Raw genomic sequence first — 16,931 nt, 5'->3', positions numbered from 1 at the left:
TAAGCTGCTTCCATCCAGCCAGCAGAATACTTAAACAAGTAGAATGGTTTAAAGACTACCAATTCTGTATTCACATCCATGTGAAAACTCAGAATGTGAACTAAATTAGAACGAGAATTTATACACATATAATTAATTATAACAAAAGGTCATAGCAGAGTAGTGTAGGTACTAAAGCTAAGTCATGGATTTTTATATACAAAGAAGACAATAAAGACTATGGATACAGAGGAGAGTCCCTATGAAGACACAAGCAGGAGCTGGAGTTTTACTATCCTAAATCAGAGAATTCTCTGGAAGGTCATAGGGCAGCAAATGCTAGGAGGAAACAGGAAGGGATTATGTCCCAAACCATCAGGCATCCTTGAACTACATTAATTTAATTTCTGACACATTGCCTCCAGATCTTTGAGGCATCTAAGTTCTGCTTGGTCAGTGGTACTTACCCTTGTAGCTCAAGGGATTTATGTGGATGATTCATCGGATGCTTTAAATGCTAGGTACAAATTATGCATAATAATGTGCTGATCAAAAGACTTTCCAAGAGAGGAAAGTCACCATGAATAAAGTTAGAATGCTGTGAGGAAATATTATTAAAATATCCCAATCACGTTTTGGATTCAGGTTATACGTGAGGTAAAACTTAACAATCTATTCATCTATAGGCAGTATGGGAATCCATCAGGAATAGTGACCTGAAGCACTCTATCACATCATAAAATACCTTATCCCCTCCACAGCACTGCGTTCACTGAGGCAAGAAGATAGGATGATTACCTTAGAGAGATTTACAGCCAAATATTTACAGAGTTGAACTGAAATGGGTTTTCTTTAATTTACTAGAGTTTTCTCTATAACAGTGTTCATTGACATTTAGGTGTTTTTTGTTTTTTGTTTTTTATTATTCTTAGGCTCCTTTTTAAGAAACTTAAACTTTCTTGTTTAAAAATATTTGCATATATCATTCCTTATGGTTTTATGACAAGTAGAAACACTGTGATGATTATCATTGATAGGGGTTTCTCTGCATGTAGAGAATGACAAATTAAAAATAGGCTTTAATATTCATACCTACAGATAGTTTCCAATTATCTTGAAATATAAAAATCAATGAAGTGAAATTCTTTTGATTTCTTAAGCTCATTGCTGTTATTAGGCAGTAACTCTTAGCATTATTTTTGTTTTCTGTTAGTGTGCAACAAGATCAACTCAGAATAAAAATTCTCAAACTTCTGGTAGATTCCTATTTGCATTTTTCCGTGTATCTTTGATTAATATACAATTTTCCTGTAACATGAAAATTACCTCATTCTGTAAGTCACGGATCATTTTGCTCTTTCTTTCCACTTCAGTCTTCAAAAAATTAATCTGAAAACAAATAAAATATCATTTTTTTACTTTATATCAATTTGAGTATACTAAAATTATTAGAGTGTTAATGTACATATTGAAAAAGAAAGTATTAAAGCCTTCAGTAACAAAAACCTTCATTTCCTTCATCTTTGTTCAATTTGTTCATTTTATATTATTATAAAAAGCATGCTCATTGAATTAAAATTTGTGTATGTTTTCAAAAACCATTTTAATTGTAGTGAAATGTATTATTCATGTTTATTTTACTCAATACCAATTTATCTACATTATTTTTTAATTAACTATGACAGTAATTAAGTTTGGGTTACTGATACAATGAAATCAATCAAGGTGATGAAGACTACTGTAACTTATATAACTCCAAACATAGTGGATTAAATAATCTGTGTTCCCATGAATAGAAGAACAGGCTAACATCAAGATTTACCCTCTATATCCATCCTTTCATGATCCTTCCACTATCATATTTTTTAGGTAATGTGTATGAGAAACCCACAACACCATAAAAGTTACTCCTAATTTTGACTGCAAAGTATAGTAGCATCTATTGTATTTTCTATCATGTTTCAGCTAAGGTTCCCAAAGAGAATCAGCTGCTCTGTAGCTCAGGCAGATGGAAGATGTTATTGACTACCATTTAGGTTGTGATAAGTTAATTTTGTTCAAATGATATGCAAGAAGAGAGAAAATTTCAGAGAGGCCAAATAAAGTCAGCATATAGAGATATCTGATAGAGTGGTCATATTGATAGAGGGGTTTAAGAATGACTTCATATGAAGTCTCTGTTATCTTCAAGAGCTGAAATAGCGGTACTACATTCTAGAAGCTTCATTAGGTAGAGAAATCAAGGCCATTGGTAAAACAAAAGAATTACCTGGAAGGTCATGATGTTATTATAATTCTATAAGTCTGTAAAAACCTGGACATGCCTACTGATGGACAGAATTTATAACTAGCTCTACATAAGTATTTTTTTTTTTTGGTAACAAGAACTTTAAATCATGAAATAGCAATGATATATATATATATATATATATATATATATATATATATATATATATCTTTATCACTGATGCTAAACTCTCATATATTGATATTCAGTATGTTTGTGATAGCTAAAATTCACACTGATTAGGAATATACTGAAATAGATTCCAGTGTCAAGCCTATAATTCTCTAAATACTCCACACAGACACAAAATCTGGAGAACATAAAACTCAAATATTGCAGAAATAAACATTCCTAGTGTTTACTTCAGTAATGGTTTTCAGAGAAAAAAATAGTAAGCATTTGCAAGAACAGTGCTTCTTTATGCTTGCTGAGAATAAAAGCTTTGAGGCAAGTCTTGCTTTAGAATTATGTCTCATCCAGGACAAGCTAAGCCATAAAAGTTAACAGGAGTCATGAAATGCATCCAAACACCATTAATATATTTAATTATCATGGTCATACCTGCTAGTTTGTCATCCCTGCTGTCTGTCAGGCTTTGGCAGGGCAAACCCAGAGCCGAATGATTTCTCACTGAAACATTCATGCAGAGATAACAAATCCCTATGTCTTCATGAAAAGTGTGTTGGAGCATGATTGTAGCAAGGTGGATCTACTGCTCAAATAGCATGAATTTTCAGAAATATATTTTTTCTTGCACATTTTATAACTGAATAAACAAATTTGTTATTGCATTTCACAGATTTTTATTTTGGACCAGAAAAAAGAAACTTCAGTATTGCAACACTTCTTGGGAGGAGTCAGGGAGAGAAATATACAATTTTTCATCTGAATTAAAAGGGTATAATTTAAAATTCAATCGAGGTCACCATAAAAGTGTATCATCCCTTTGAATCTCGAGTAGACAACCCAGGGGAATTACCTATAAGCTCATCTGGGAGGGAGTTTCTAGAGAGGTTTTATGGAGAAAGGAAGACCCAACCTGAATGTGGACTGCAGCACACTATGAGTTGAATAAATAATGAAGAACTAAAACACAGATGGCTTCAAAGAACTTAAGAAATGTTCAGCTCCTTAGTCATCAGGGAAATGCAAATCAAAATTACTTTTAGATCTTATCTTGTGCAAGTCAAATGGCCAAGATCAATAAAACAAATGGCAGCTTATGCTGGTAAGTATATGGGGGACTGGGTGCACATTGCTGGTGGGAGTCCAAACTTATACAGCCATTATGGAAATCAGTGAGGAGGTCTCTGAAAGATGGTAATTAATCTACCTCAAGGCCAAGCTATACCACTCTAGAGAATATGCCCAATGGGCTCTAAATCCCATTACAGAGACACTTGTTCAACCATGCTGCTCTATTCATAATAGTCAGAAATCAGAAAGAGCATATATATGTCTATATTAGTTTGGGCTTATTGCTATGAAGAGACACCATGACCAAGGCAACTCTTATAAAGAAACACATTGAATTGGTGCTGGCTTACAGTTTCAGCTGTTAATTCAATTATTGTTATGGTGAGAATCATAGCACTGTTTAAGCAGACTTACTACTGGCTGGAGGAGCCAGGATTTCTACATGTTGATCTGAAGGCACAAGGAGGAGACTATCTCCCCCAGGTGCCAAGAGGAAACTATATTCCACACTGGATGGAGCCTAAGCATAGGAGACCTCAAAGTCCACCCACACAGTGACACACTTCTTCCAACAAGGCCATAACTCCTCTAGTAAAGCCACACCTCCTAATAGTGCCACTCTCAGGGCCAAGTATTCAAACATGTGAACCTATGGGAGCCAACCTTATTCAAACCACTACAATGTCCTTCAGTGGAAGAATGAATAAAGAAAATGTAGTACATTTATACAATAGAATATTACTTGACTGTTAAAAAATGAAATAATGAAATTCTCAGATAAAAGAATTGAGTTGAAAAAAAAATATCATCCTGAGTAAAGAAGATCCCAGATCCCAAATGAAAATATGGTATGTGTTCAATTATGTGTGGATGTTAGCTATTGAGTCTTCTATAAGCAGGCTACAATCCATATAAACAAAAAGGTTAGGTATAGATTTAGGAATTGGTATGTTGGCGGAATAGGTTATATACTAAGTGCATATAGAATACATAGTTATGGAAGAATGCATAGGGGGTGTCCCTGGAATGGGAGGGCAAAACAGACAGGAAGAAGAGGGAGATGAATGAGGTAGGGAACATGAGAAGGGAAAGCTAAAACTAAGAGCCATTTGAGGGGGTCATCTGGAGACCTAACACAGCAGAAGCATCAAAATATTTATTGGAGATTTCTTAAATATTTGTTATAATTTATAACTTTGATTGTATTTTTAATATATTTTCTCATTTCCTATGCAATGCTATTACTGGCATTCCGATGGGTTTTGACACTGCCTGTGTAAAGTCATACTGCTTACAGCAGAGTAGTATATGACAATTTCAGGTTTCCCTGGTTTTATAATGCTTTTGCTTGTCATGTATTTATTCTGTAAAGAATTTTTGTTTAGAAAACATTAGTATTTTGCCAATTATTTTGCTTAAATGTTATTTTGTATGCATTTTCTAATTTGCTTATTATAAATATTAATATTTTTGATTTTCAATTTAACATTTTATATGCATTTTCCCATTCTTTTAATTATAGTTTTGTCCTATTTAACATTCTGTGTTAATGTAGTTAAACTATTGTAACTCATTCTGGCTTCTAATACATTCGAATTTTCATTATTTTGGAAGCTGGCTGGCTTTCCTTCCTGCATTTAATAATCCATTACTAGTTCTGTTGTTATGTGAGTGTGAATACCACATGCAGTGTTCCCACAACTCATGTAGAGATTTGATCACTCCCCTGTCCCAGAATGGTCCAGGTTGCCATTTCTCATGAAAATTCACTCACACAAAGAGCTCTGGCTCTGGGGATCTGACTTCTGAATGAAAAGCTCCTGCATTAGACTTGCTGTTATCATCATTGCTTTCCTTTCCTCTCCTTCTTATCCCTTTGCAGGGAAGATCAAAGGAAACCAAAGGAGTCCTTTCTTCTTGGCATTGAGGGTCATCTCAGGACCAGCTTTCTTTGAAGTTGGTCACCTGGAATCTTTGCTTTATTCTCTGAGCTGCTCTTTTAGTAATGTACATATTTCATGATTTTTGCCATCGCATTAGGGAATGAATGTGCACATTTCTTTTTAAAAACTTCAATACAGGAATTAAGGAAATCTTATGGTCTTCACATCATCTCACTACCCTAAACTAGCAGTTTAAATTGAATCATTTCACAGCTTATGTTGAAAATTATGTTTTACTTTATATTATTGTAACAAATACAATGCATAAAAGATATATACTTTTTGCTATAATACGTTCATTTGCTTCTCAAAACAGGATCATTCTAAAATGTGTTCACATTTACTTTTTATATGCCTAAGTAAATGTAAATATAGGAAGGTATGTGACTTTTAAAATATTTAAAACAGTTATAGTAAATAACAGAAAGAACCAGACTGAAGGTAAGAAAATATAATGCATTACCAAAATTGAAATGTTTTGTTATTATTAATGAGGTTAAAATTTGAAATACTTAGTCAACAATCACCGTTAGATAGGTGGTCCAGCTCACTGCTATAAGAGGACCCTTTGTGACTCAGAATCTGACATCAACTTCATACAGTTCATTGTCAGCCTGTAAGAACAGATATAGAAATTCATTTATATCTTAGCCATTCTGACTGGTGTGAGTTGGAATCTCAGGGTTGTTTTGATTTGCATTTCCCTGATGACTAAGGATGTTGAACATTTCTTTAGTTGCTTCTCAGCTATATGGTATTCCTCAGTTGAGAATTCCTTTTTAGCTCTGTTCTCCATTTTTAATAGGATTATTTGGATGTGGAGTCTGCTGGCAAGCATGAGGTGAAAGAGGAACACTCTGCCATTGCTGGTGGGATTGCAAGCTAGTACAACCACTCTGGAAATCAGTTTGGTGGTTCCTCAGAAAATTGGACATAGTACTATTTGAGGACCCAGCAATACCCATCATGGGCATATACCCAGAAGATGCTCCAACATGTATTAAGGACACATGCTTCAATATGTTCATAGCAGCCTTATTTATAATAGCCAGAAGGTGGAAAGAACCCAGATGCTCCTCAACAGAGGAATGGATACAGAAAATGTGGTACATTTATACAGTAGAGTACTACTCAGTTATTAAAAACAATGAATTCACGAAATTCTTAGGCAAATGGATGGAACTAGAAAATTGAGTTAGGTACCACAATTACAAAAGAACACACATGATATGCACTCACTGCTAAGTGGATATTAGCCCAGAAGCTCTGAATACCCAAGATAACAATTCACAGACTACATGAAGCTCAAGAAGAAGGAAGACCAAAATGTGGATACTTCGGTCCTTCTTAGAAGAGGAAACAAAATACCCATGGAAGGTGTTACAGAGACAAAGGAAAGACCATCCAGAGACTGCCCCATCTGGGGATCCATCCCATATACAGTCACCAAAGCCAGATACTATTGTGGGTGACAGCAAGTGCTTGCTGACAGAAACCCATTATAGCTGTCTCCTGAGAGTCTCTACCAGTGCCTGTCAAATACAGAGGAGGATGCTTGCAGCCAACCATTGGATTGAGCACAGGGTCCCCAGTGGAGTAGCTAGAGAAAGGACCCAAGGAGCTGAAGGGTTTAGAAGTCCCATAGGAGGAACAACAATATGAACTAACCAGTATCCCCAGAACTCCCAGGGACTAAACCACCAGCCAAAGAGTACACATGGAGGGACTCATGTCTCTAGCTGCATATGTAGCAGAGGATAACCTTGTGGGTCATCAACTGGAAGAGAGGTCCTTGGTCCTGTGAAGGCTCTATGCCCCATTGTAGGGGAATGCCAGGGCCAGGATGGAGTGGGTGGGTTGGTGAGCAGGGATAGGGGTGATGGGATAGGGGATTTTTCAGAGGGGAAACAAGGAAAGGGGATAACATTTGGAATGAAAATAAAGAAAATATCTAGTAAAAAAAGGAGGGGTTGAAGTATTCTATGTATAGTATCTGGATAGTGTAATTAGATGATTTTGATTAGGAGTGACTTAGAGCTGAAACATTAAAACAGCCTCAATGATTAAGAATAGACTACATTATTTTAATCTTCCCTTGTCACATGTAAATCCTATGTCATCCTTGATAGTGCTTAAGGCAGTAGTTAGTGGTGATGATAGGCTACAATTTTGATGTTACTTATAATTCATTATCCACCCTGTTTAGAACTGAGTGTGCACAGAATCATAATTGCCCAATGAATAGCTTTATAAGTATCCTGAGTAGTCAATAAGAGAGCCTGAGAAAAAAAGAAATGATGATATATGAATATGGAATTAAAATGGTTAGCAGAGAGGGAAGGATAAAATACCACACTCATGTCTACTATACCCTATATGTCAGATATAATTATACTTTTAATATAGTCCTTATTATTTTAATGTTACACACTTTTTTAATTGGATAAATAAGCAAACTGGGCAGACCTTGATCAAGTCCACAAAATTCATGATCCAATATGAATTATCCTCAGAATAGCATGCCAAGACAGTCCTTGCAAACGTTTTCAGGATTAGTAGAAATGTTAGACGGGTAAGGATAGGGATGTTAAAGCTTTAAGGAAAATTCATGAGAGAGGTAGTGAGAGCATGTTGGCTGGAACACAGGGGCCACACTCTGTGTCCCTGACTTTTCTTCAGTTGGTTACTCTATCTTTGCCCTGTGCTCTTTCAAGAGTAAATGTGTTCTCCGGAGAATCCTGTCTGCATAAAGTGTGCGAATTGCTGTGGTTTGTGTGTTAGTTGCTCTGCCCGCTAGCAAGAGAGGTATTTACCTCCTGTGAGTTATAACTCTTTAGGAAAGAATCAATAAAACAATATGGCTTTATTACAAGGGTCTGAGAAAATAGTGAATAGAGTATGTCCGTTCTCAAGGCCATTGCTTTCTATCAGATTAAATTTCCCAAGATAAATTCAAATAAAGTCTGTGGTCAGAGCAGAAATGGCATTGCAGACAGAGCCATCCAACAGTCTAGGCTAGGTATTGAGGAAAGGAATGACTAGACAGGTGCTAAAAATTGTCCGTTCTTTTATAAAACATTGGGTGTCCAGATAGCCAAGCATTAGAACATTCAACATAAAATCACTGAGTGTTTTCATGCCATCCAAGTATGTGTTATCTTGACAGATGGAAGAGGTAATGAGAAATCCTTAACAGGAAACTATCCAGCACACAGCAGAGCAGACCGTCACTGTGAGAAAGACTGCCCTTAGGAGTCAGCTTGTCTTGGGTGACAAACTGAGCTGAGTTTCAGAAGCAAAGCTCTACACTCTTATCTAAGTTGTTAGAAGCTTTACGAATAAAAGGTTCACTACAGTGTTTAGAGTGCCTGGAATCCCAGTAATTGGCAAAGATGGATACCTGCATTAATCTTGTTTCGAGTTTCTAATTCAAAGACTATTTTATTGGTACTGCAGAGTTTGTTCAAAGAGCTATGTGCCAACCAAGGACCAGCCTCATTCTGTCTAGCCCAATAATGTACTTGAAATATTCTTCTCTATTTTCTTGCCTCCTTCATTGTATCCACAATAGGTCTTTTGTACTCTCAGGACCATGGTTTCAAATAACAATCAACCAGCTCAAGAATTATGCCCTCTAGCACCTCTCCAAAAGCACTCCTTACCTGCCCTCTTGACCTTAGGGGCAGTACCCACAATGTGGGGAAGCTCCTATGTTATGTGGCTACTACAGTTGTTCACCCATCCCACCTAAGGCTCCTTAGCTGTCTCACCTTTGCATTGCCTTTCAAATCACAATGGAATCTCCTGTCCAGTTCTGTCTGGTGGCCAGTTCTAGCCTTCCCCACGTGGGCCCCATTCTCAGTGATGATAACCCCCTTTTTCAGTAATGTATTCAAGCGACCTCTAACAAACACATTTTCTATGGTATTATATTTTATAAAGCATATTCAGGCACTAGGTACGAGATAGAAATCTTATCCTTGTATATGATACAAAAGTGAGTCTGGGAAATCAAGTTGAGATCTGTATCCCAGCATTGCTTCAGGATCCTACTTTCCTGTCTCAGGTGAATATCAGTGGTAAGAGCCAAAGTGTGAGGGTTAAAAGGAGATCATCTGGCAAAGATGTGGGGATCTGTTGGCCTATTACTATGTCTTACCTTATGAATAGTTTGTAGGACTGATGACTAAGCAGATAGTATGGACCTGCCCCTGAGTGATCCCATGTGATTGCTCTCTGAGACAGCTTACAGATCTGCAGAGACTAACTGGCTTTCAGTGCAGCTTCCATGCCATCCATGTACCATTAGTGTGAGCCTGAGTCGGTTCCCTCCCTCCTCCGCCTCTTGGTTCATCCCTCACAGAGAATAGTAGGAGCTAGAAGACCACCAAATTAAAATTTGTCTATTCTTATAATAAATTGTGACAAAGTATTTTACTGATCAAAATGACTGAAGCTTCTGTTATGGTAAGTTCACTTTTACTTTTTAAGATGTGTCTGTATAGTTCTGTGAGAAAAAGAAGAAATGAATTCCCAGACCCAAAGCTAATCGGCAAAGAAGAAACACAAACACACTCACTGTGGCCTGATGCTTCTCTGCTTTCTCAGATGTCTCTTTAAGCTGATTCTGCAGGGCTTCCTGGAGAGACTTCATTTCCTCCCTAGGTTAGTAGACAAAAGAGGAAAGGGGCAATATCACATGACTTTCGATGAACTTTACAAAAAGAAGTTTACATATCTATCTACAGTTAAGGAGCAGTTAATTATGAATATGAAAAGCTACAGAGGTACAAAAAGATGCATCTAAATACACCAGTAACAAGGGGCTGGGTTTCATGAAAATGCTAAAAGCTGGTTATATTTAAGGGAAATTGTCTTTTATAAGAATCCCACAGTGTGAGTTGCTGTGAACAATGAAATATGTTCAATCAATCCAATGTACTAATTTGAATTGGAAAGCTAATTTCACTAACAGCATGTAGGGCATGAACACGCTGGGTCAAAAGTCATTATAGACTTCTGAAAGAAATTATTGTACCCTTCTGATCATTGTAATTTATTAATTTTCTAGCATTCTGGTTTAGATATACTTTATATTCCTGAGACTTTTTTATGGAATCATAAGATAAGGAGATTTAGTCCTAACTATGACTTCACAGACATAGGAAAGAAATATATGATTATGCATGCATGAACATTGTGCCCAAATGTCATTAGAATGCATGGAATATACCTTTAGAAAAACAGAGGTTGGTGGAGAAAAACAATTATCACATTGTCTCTCATATCCATAATGTAAGTCAAGAAAGGTTCTCAGTGTCAGAGGTAGGGAGATTAACAGATGATAGTAATGCAGTGAATATGAATGAAGTATGATGTGTATGTGATTGTGAATTTTACGATGGAAGACATTATCTTATATGCTAATATAAAATTGTTATTTTCTGGAATCCTCTTAGGAACTTAGAATCTATGCATACTAGATTAATGATATTTACTTGCTTTGACTTGATTTTTATCATCCAAAATATCATCTCAAAAATATTAGGTTGCAGTATTGTGTATATATATGTACAATAGAGTGCACATATATGATATATGACCATGCCTAGAGAAGCTATCCAAAGTCAACAGCAACAAAGCAGAGCTCTGTTCTATATCATGAGAACCAAAAATAGTTTAAATTCTGCAATCAATTGTGGGGAAACTAGCTGTGTTAATTTGTATAAATGATAAGGTTCCCTCCTTGTAAATTTCTTTATTTAAAACTGGGCACAATAATTTGGCCATTTTGTAGGTTTGTGACAGAGTTTAAATGAACTAATGAGCCAAATGTTTAGCCCAAAGCCTGGAAATGCAAATTACTTATTCTACAGCAGTTAAACAAACAAAAACCCAACCCTGTCGAGACTTCATGTACACTGTTTTTTAGCAGGATGCCCCACAAGATGGGCATTTCTTTTCCTCTAGTGGGAACATTCTGTGTCTTCTATATTTCTACTCTAGGTACTGTGATCATGCAAATTTAAGAGAGAGCGAGAGAGAGAGAGAGAGAGAGAGAGAGAGAGAGAGAGAGAGAGAGAGACTGAGAAACTGAGGCAGAGACAGAGAGAATACACTTTGGAATCATTCATTGTGGTCCTGTCCAAATTCTTCTTAATTCATTGTCTAAAGCTAATTTCTAGCTTTCTTGGGGCAGTTACATAAATGAACACTTAAGTGTGGAATACCGATTTTTACAAAGAGATTTTGTGACATACTAATTAAATTTTATGATAATATATAAATATTAGCTACAAAATAACATAAAAGAAAACATGATTGCATGCAATAGATATGCATATATTATCTATCAAGTCAAAGTATGATATCAAATCAAAGTATGATACCTGTGTCTTATAGAGCACTGCTGTACAAAGGGGAGGTAGCCTTGTCTCCATGGCATATGCACTCTCACCTATAGGAAAGCATTATACTACTTCTACTGAGACAGAAAACAAAAGGAAGGAAGAGCGCTAGGAAGGAAGGAAGGAAATGGTCTTCAAGTACAGACTCAAATATGAATTGTACATTCCATGAAATATCCTACTTTTCATTCTAGAATTTATATTCAAACTATCCATTGTTAGTTTTAAACAATGAATAATATATTTAACAAAATTCTATTATAGAAGATATAGGAATAAAAATAGCTTGTATTCTGGTATCTCAAGGTGAACAGGGAACAAGACAAAACATCAGTGATACCTCTTAATAAAAGTCAGAGAAAAGGCGTGGAGGGAATGCTAGTAGTTTAAAGCACTTGTTCCTCATTCAAAAAGACCTAGGTTCGATTCCAAGTACTCATGATGTGACTCACAACCATCCATAACTCAAGTTCTAGGGGACAAGCTGCCTTTTTCTGACTTCTGTGGTAACTAGATATGTATGTGGTACACATAGATACACATAGAAAAACACTATGAAATAAAATACATAAACATATATAAATAAATACAACATTATTTTAACTGGTGGAAGCAAGAATTCTCTGCACATCTATGTAGCACAGAGCTACTAACTGTTGGAGATCTAGGCCTTACACCTACTAACCAACTATCACCCCATTTTCTTCTGTCTCCCTTAGCCAGTCCACCCTTATCACTGTCTTCCAGTTTCTATGCTGTGAGACTGATGCTTCCAGGCTTGCTTGCTTTAGGAGGATTTGACCCTACAATTAGGTTTACTGACTGCTTCACAGCCCCTCTGGTGCAGAACTGAATCCCTACTTCTAAGAACGAGTGGGTCCTGTGACACAGTGAGAGTGTTCACATGCTTGGCTACATTAGTACAGGTTTCCATATTGTGCAAGCATTGGGAAGCTTCTTTGTGTAGTATTTCATTTATGTTTTTCTCTCAACAAGACATGAATTTCAGGTGGTGATGAACTGGTATATTAATCAGTAACTTACAGAGAAAAATCTTGCCATTCCCCAATCTTCCTTCCATTTTCTAGAGAACATGCCAGTGGTGGATACTCTTATAGTTCTCCAAGTCCTTGTTGCCTCTAATAACCCTTCCCTCTACCCAGCAGAGAAAACAAAGTATGGTTTGCCATTTACTCTTGACACATTTCAGGACAAACATATTTCTCTGCTTCCATCATTTTAGTAATGATACAGTGTTTGTTAATATCTCTCTATCAACCCAAGGGTCTTCTGGGAATACTCTCCAGGTTGCTATATATTTTTAAAGTGTACTATTCAATAGTCAATATAGGTTTACCTATCAACTATTAATGTCACTATCAGGTACTTATCATCTATTTAAAATCTATTATTTTCCTCCATCTCTTTCATACAACACACATATTTCTTGGTCTCTATTGTTAGAAATACCTACCCCACACACACACACTCACTTATCTTTTCACATAACTGTATATGGATACCTCATATCCTCTAGATTCATGTAAAAGTTGTCCCAGATACATAGAAATACTCCATTAATTTGTTATCTGTTCATTAAGGGAATTCTGGCTCATTCAATTTGGTTTTGAAGAAGTTATCTACAGCTATGGATAAAGTTTACTGAGATTTCTATGCTGATTTTAATGGTAGACACAAAATAAGTTATTTATTTTCAACATGTTTTCTAATTTTGTATGAAACTCTGAAATTTCAGCACCAGCACATCTGCTTTATTTCATCTTTTTATTGGAACACATGTTCAGTCATCTGAGAACTTGTGGGTAATGCAGAAGTATAGATGATTTCTTAAATATACTGTATAGATGCAATGCCATTCTTTCACATGTTATTATAAACAGATAGATACCTAAAAAAAAAAAAAACATAGTCCAAAGCAAAGTATTACACTTTTCCTCATCTTTATCATACACTAGGCACCTTACCTGTACGTCCTGTATGATAAAAGCTAAATTATCTGACACAGCATGATTCCTACAGAAGTAAGTCTTCATTTCCTAGTCTTCCATGTCCTCTAGGAAGCATGGCTGCCCTACTGTTGACATCTTTTCATCCTAAGTGGAATTAGCATAGCTATTCTCCTGAAATTAAATGATCCCCCCTCCCAAACAGCTACTCACTGTGAGATCTACTCTGGGCCACCCCTCAAAAATGTTTGCCTCAGACCCAGTTCTCTCCAGCTTCCTTAATCACTGACACCTGACTTGAGTTATTCAGATATTATTTTTGTGGGTTTAAAAATTCTTTTATTCATTGGCTTTGACTGAGATGAAATGATTTGTTAAATTAATAATTTCCACAATTTTTAGTTTATTTTATCCAACAATTACACCTATTGTTGACAATTTTTTTCTAGAAAAAAATAGATTGTTGAATTGTAACTATGTTGTTCAATAGTTATCACAAACTTTTCCTGTTTTAACTGAAATCTTATCATTTTTACCAAATTCTACCAACTCCAAACCTTTCAACCACTCCAGTAGAATGAGGAGACTATTAAACTCCCCACTTCTAAGAGGTTGGCGTCTTTAGAGTCATTAAAATTCCTTTATTATGAAACAGGTATTAAGATAATTAGCTTTGTTTTGCAAATGAGAAACCCAAAAAACACAGATGTTAAAAATCCAGTCTAAACATCACCCAGACAGTAAGTGACTGGGGTGATAAACTGCCAAGTATGTAGCTCACTGTCTTTTGCTAAAAGAAATAGTGAAAATGACAATATAAGATATGAAATTATTTTAATATTAGCACAATATTAGCATCTAATAATGAAAAGCAAAAACTCATCATTGCAGATAATAAAGAGTATGAATGACATATTTTGATATTTTTAACCACATTATTGACCTAACCTGAAAGCAGGTCAGTGTCCATATGTAAGATCAGCAGTGGACACCCAGGCTGATGTCAGGACTTAAATCAGGGACTTGTTCTGTTACTTGATATGTGTAATATTTTTGCACGGGTTTTTGCCTGCTGATCAAAAAGCAAGCACAGCATAGAATTATGTAGACATTGAATTTGATTTTTTTTTTTATAATTCAAATCCCAAGAATATAGATCTCAGCAATTTATTTCACTGCTTCTAGCATAACTAATTTGCCCAGTTGCTGTCTAAAATGTAGAGCTATGGTATGAGAGAACTATTTGCAAAAAGTCCAGTATAAATCTCATATGCACCCAAGTGTACACAAGAAGGTAAGGTCATATCTTGCAGTGGGTTTTGGTAAACTCCCTGGCTGAATTTTACTAGCTGGCAAAAATAGAGGGGGTAGAGGGTAGGGAGGAAGTATTAAGTTAAAAGAGAATAGAAACTAATATAGAACTCCCTTCTTACCTTTGTTTCTGGCCTAACTCCAGAAGCTTCTGAACATCGGTTTTGGAAGATTGCTCATCATTTTTCAAAGACTGAAGGACAAATGAGGAAAAGTCATCTTATTAAGATAAAATATTGTCATTGTCAGTCATTTGTATTAATATTGTGTATATTTAGTATCAGGTTTGAGGGCAGTTGGTTTATTGAATGAGGAGATGAAAATGGGTCCCCTCGAGTATTTGATGGTGCCAAGGATGTACAGAGGGGTTCCTGACACACAGTAGGAAATTTTCACCTCTTAGTACACAAATAGGTTTGAGCTGAGGCTCATCAGATATTGGAGAAAAGAGTAATATCCTGCAAATACCTCATTTCCTTTTTAAAGAGAATCTTTAACATTTTTATTTTTGGTGTGTGTCTGTGTCTGTGTGCTCCTGTGATGTGTGTGTGGTCAAACACGTGATGGTGCAGGTGTGCAGGTCAGTGGACTGCTTTGTGAAGTTAGTACTATTCCAGATTTACATGTATTCCAAACATGAAACTCCAGCCACCAGGCTTGTTTGGCAAGTACATTAACCCACTGAGCTATCTCTCATGTGCTCCTCAGTCTCTTTATAAATGAAATAAAAAAAAATACCGTTGATAGTTCATTTAATGATTGTCCTCTAATTTGAATTCGTTCTCGTGTAGTTCCAACAAAGAGAAGGCCTCATAGAAAACTTGCCTGCATAGGTCAGGGAATAACCTGATTGAAGTTGAAAGCAGTCAAAGCCACATGCTTGTTCGTTCATGTCTAGGTCTTACTTCTAAGTAATGTTTTAGGACACATAAAGTCAGAGGACCAGATAATTTTATGACTTGTCATTTTGCATAGGTATTAAGAAAATAATATATGACACTCCAGTCATTATTACTTATATACTTGTAAATTAAAGATTCAGAGGCCATAAATGAGACCAGAAATGTTCCCCGAGTGCTTCTTATACAAGGATCTTTCATATTAAACCTTTCCTAATAACTTGCTTATTTATACTCAGTAAACTGTTTATTAGAGTAACCTGTCATATAAGATATGAAAAGTTTAAATAAAGAGGCAATAACAGTTTCTACAGAGTAGCTGTGAATTTTGGAAAATGACAACAGTGTAGCAGTGAGTGTATTGTTCCTTAATGTTTATTTAACAGACACCTATCCTGAATTATGCAAAGACTTGTAGAGCATGCTGCTGCCTGTCGAGTGTTTCAGCCTGGTGTTCAACAGAGAACTTTAACACACTGTTAGCTTTATCAGAGATACCCAGGGGCTAAGCTGACAAGGACTACCAGAGAGTATCTCTAGGAAGTATTCAGTAAGCAGTGTTCTCTGTATTTAGGGAAAACAGTTTCTCCTAACAGACAGAGAGGGCAGTATAAGTAATTAAAGTAGGAAAGCTCAATAATCAGAAGACTGACTGATCAACATACATCATGGATGCACCTGGAGAGATAAAAAAGTCAGCCCTATGAGTTCTTCATTTAATAAAATAGTTATAAAATGCATAAGGGGACATTTTCATTTACGAGTTAACTCAGATGAGAGGAGGAAGAAAGACATTTAAAATGTGGTATGTGTTTATTGCCCATTGCCTACATTTGGGGTGTTTTGAAGAAAATACAGATTGAAAAGTCAGAGGATTGTTTCAAAACAAAAACAAAAACCCTAGGCATAGAGGGAGGGCTATAAGTAAGTAGAATGTGAAA

The 16,931-nt window shown here is 36.0% G+C and overlaps 1 protein-coding gene across 3 annotated transcripts in view; it reads right to left on the bottom strand.

Moving 5' to 3' along the window:
- Window positions 1-16,931, bottom strand: part of Luzp2 (leucine zipper protein 2) — a 393,679-nt gene that overhangs the window by 187,427 nt on the left and 189,321 nt on the right. For 2 of the 3 annotated variants that reach the window (XM_021202224.1, XM_029545241.1), the window contains exons 3-5: window positions 15,214-15,284; window positions 9,986-10,067; window positions 1,306-1,368 (exon numbers count right to left, since the gene is read on the bottom strand). In XM_021202224.1, coding sequence (XP_021057883.1) covers window positions 1,306-1,368; window positions 9,986-10,067; window positions 15,214-15,284 — 216 coding nt within the window. The remainder of the gene's footprint in view (window positions 1-1,305; window positions 1,369-9,985; window positions 10,068-15,213; window positions 15,285-16,931) is intronic. The other variant, XM_029545236.1, reaches the window with a different exon arrangement.

This window comes from Mus pahari, chromosome 1 (assembly GCF_900095145.1).
Source record: "Mus pahari chromosome 1, PAHARI_EIJ_v1.1, whole genome shotgun sequence".
NCBI lineage: Eukaryota > Metazoa > Chordata > Mammalia > Rodentia > Muridae > Mus > Mus pahari.
Note: the sequence above shows the minus strand (reverse complement) of the source record. Positions and strands in the feature narration are given on the sequence as shown.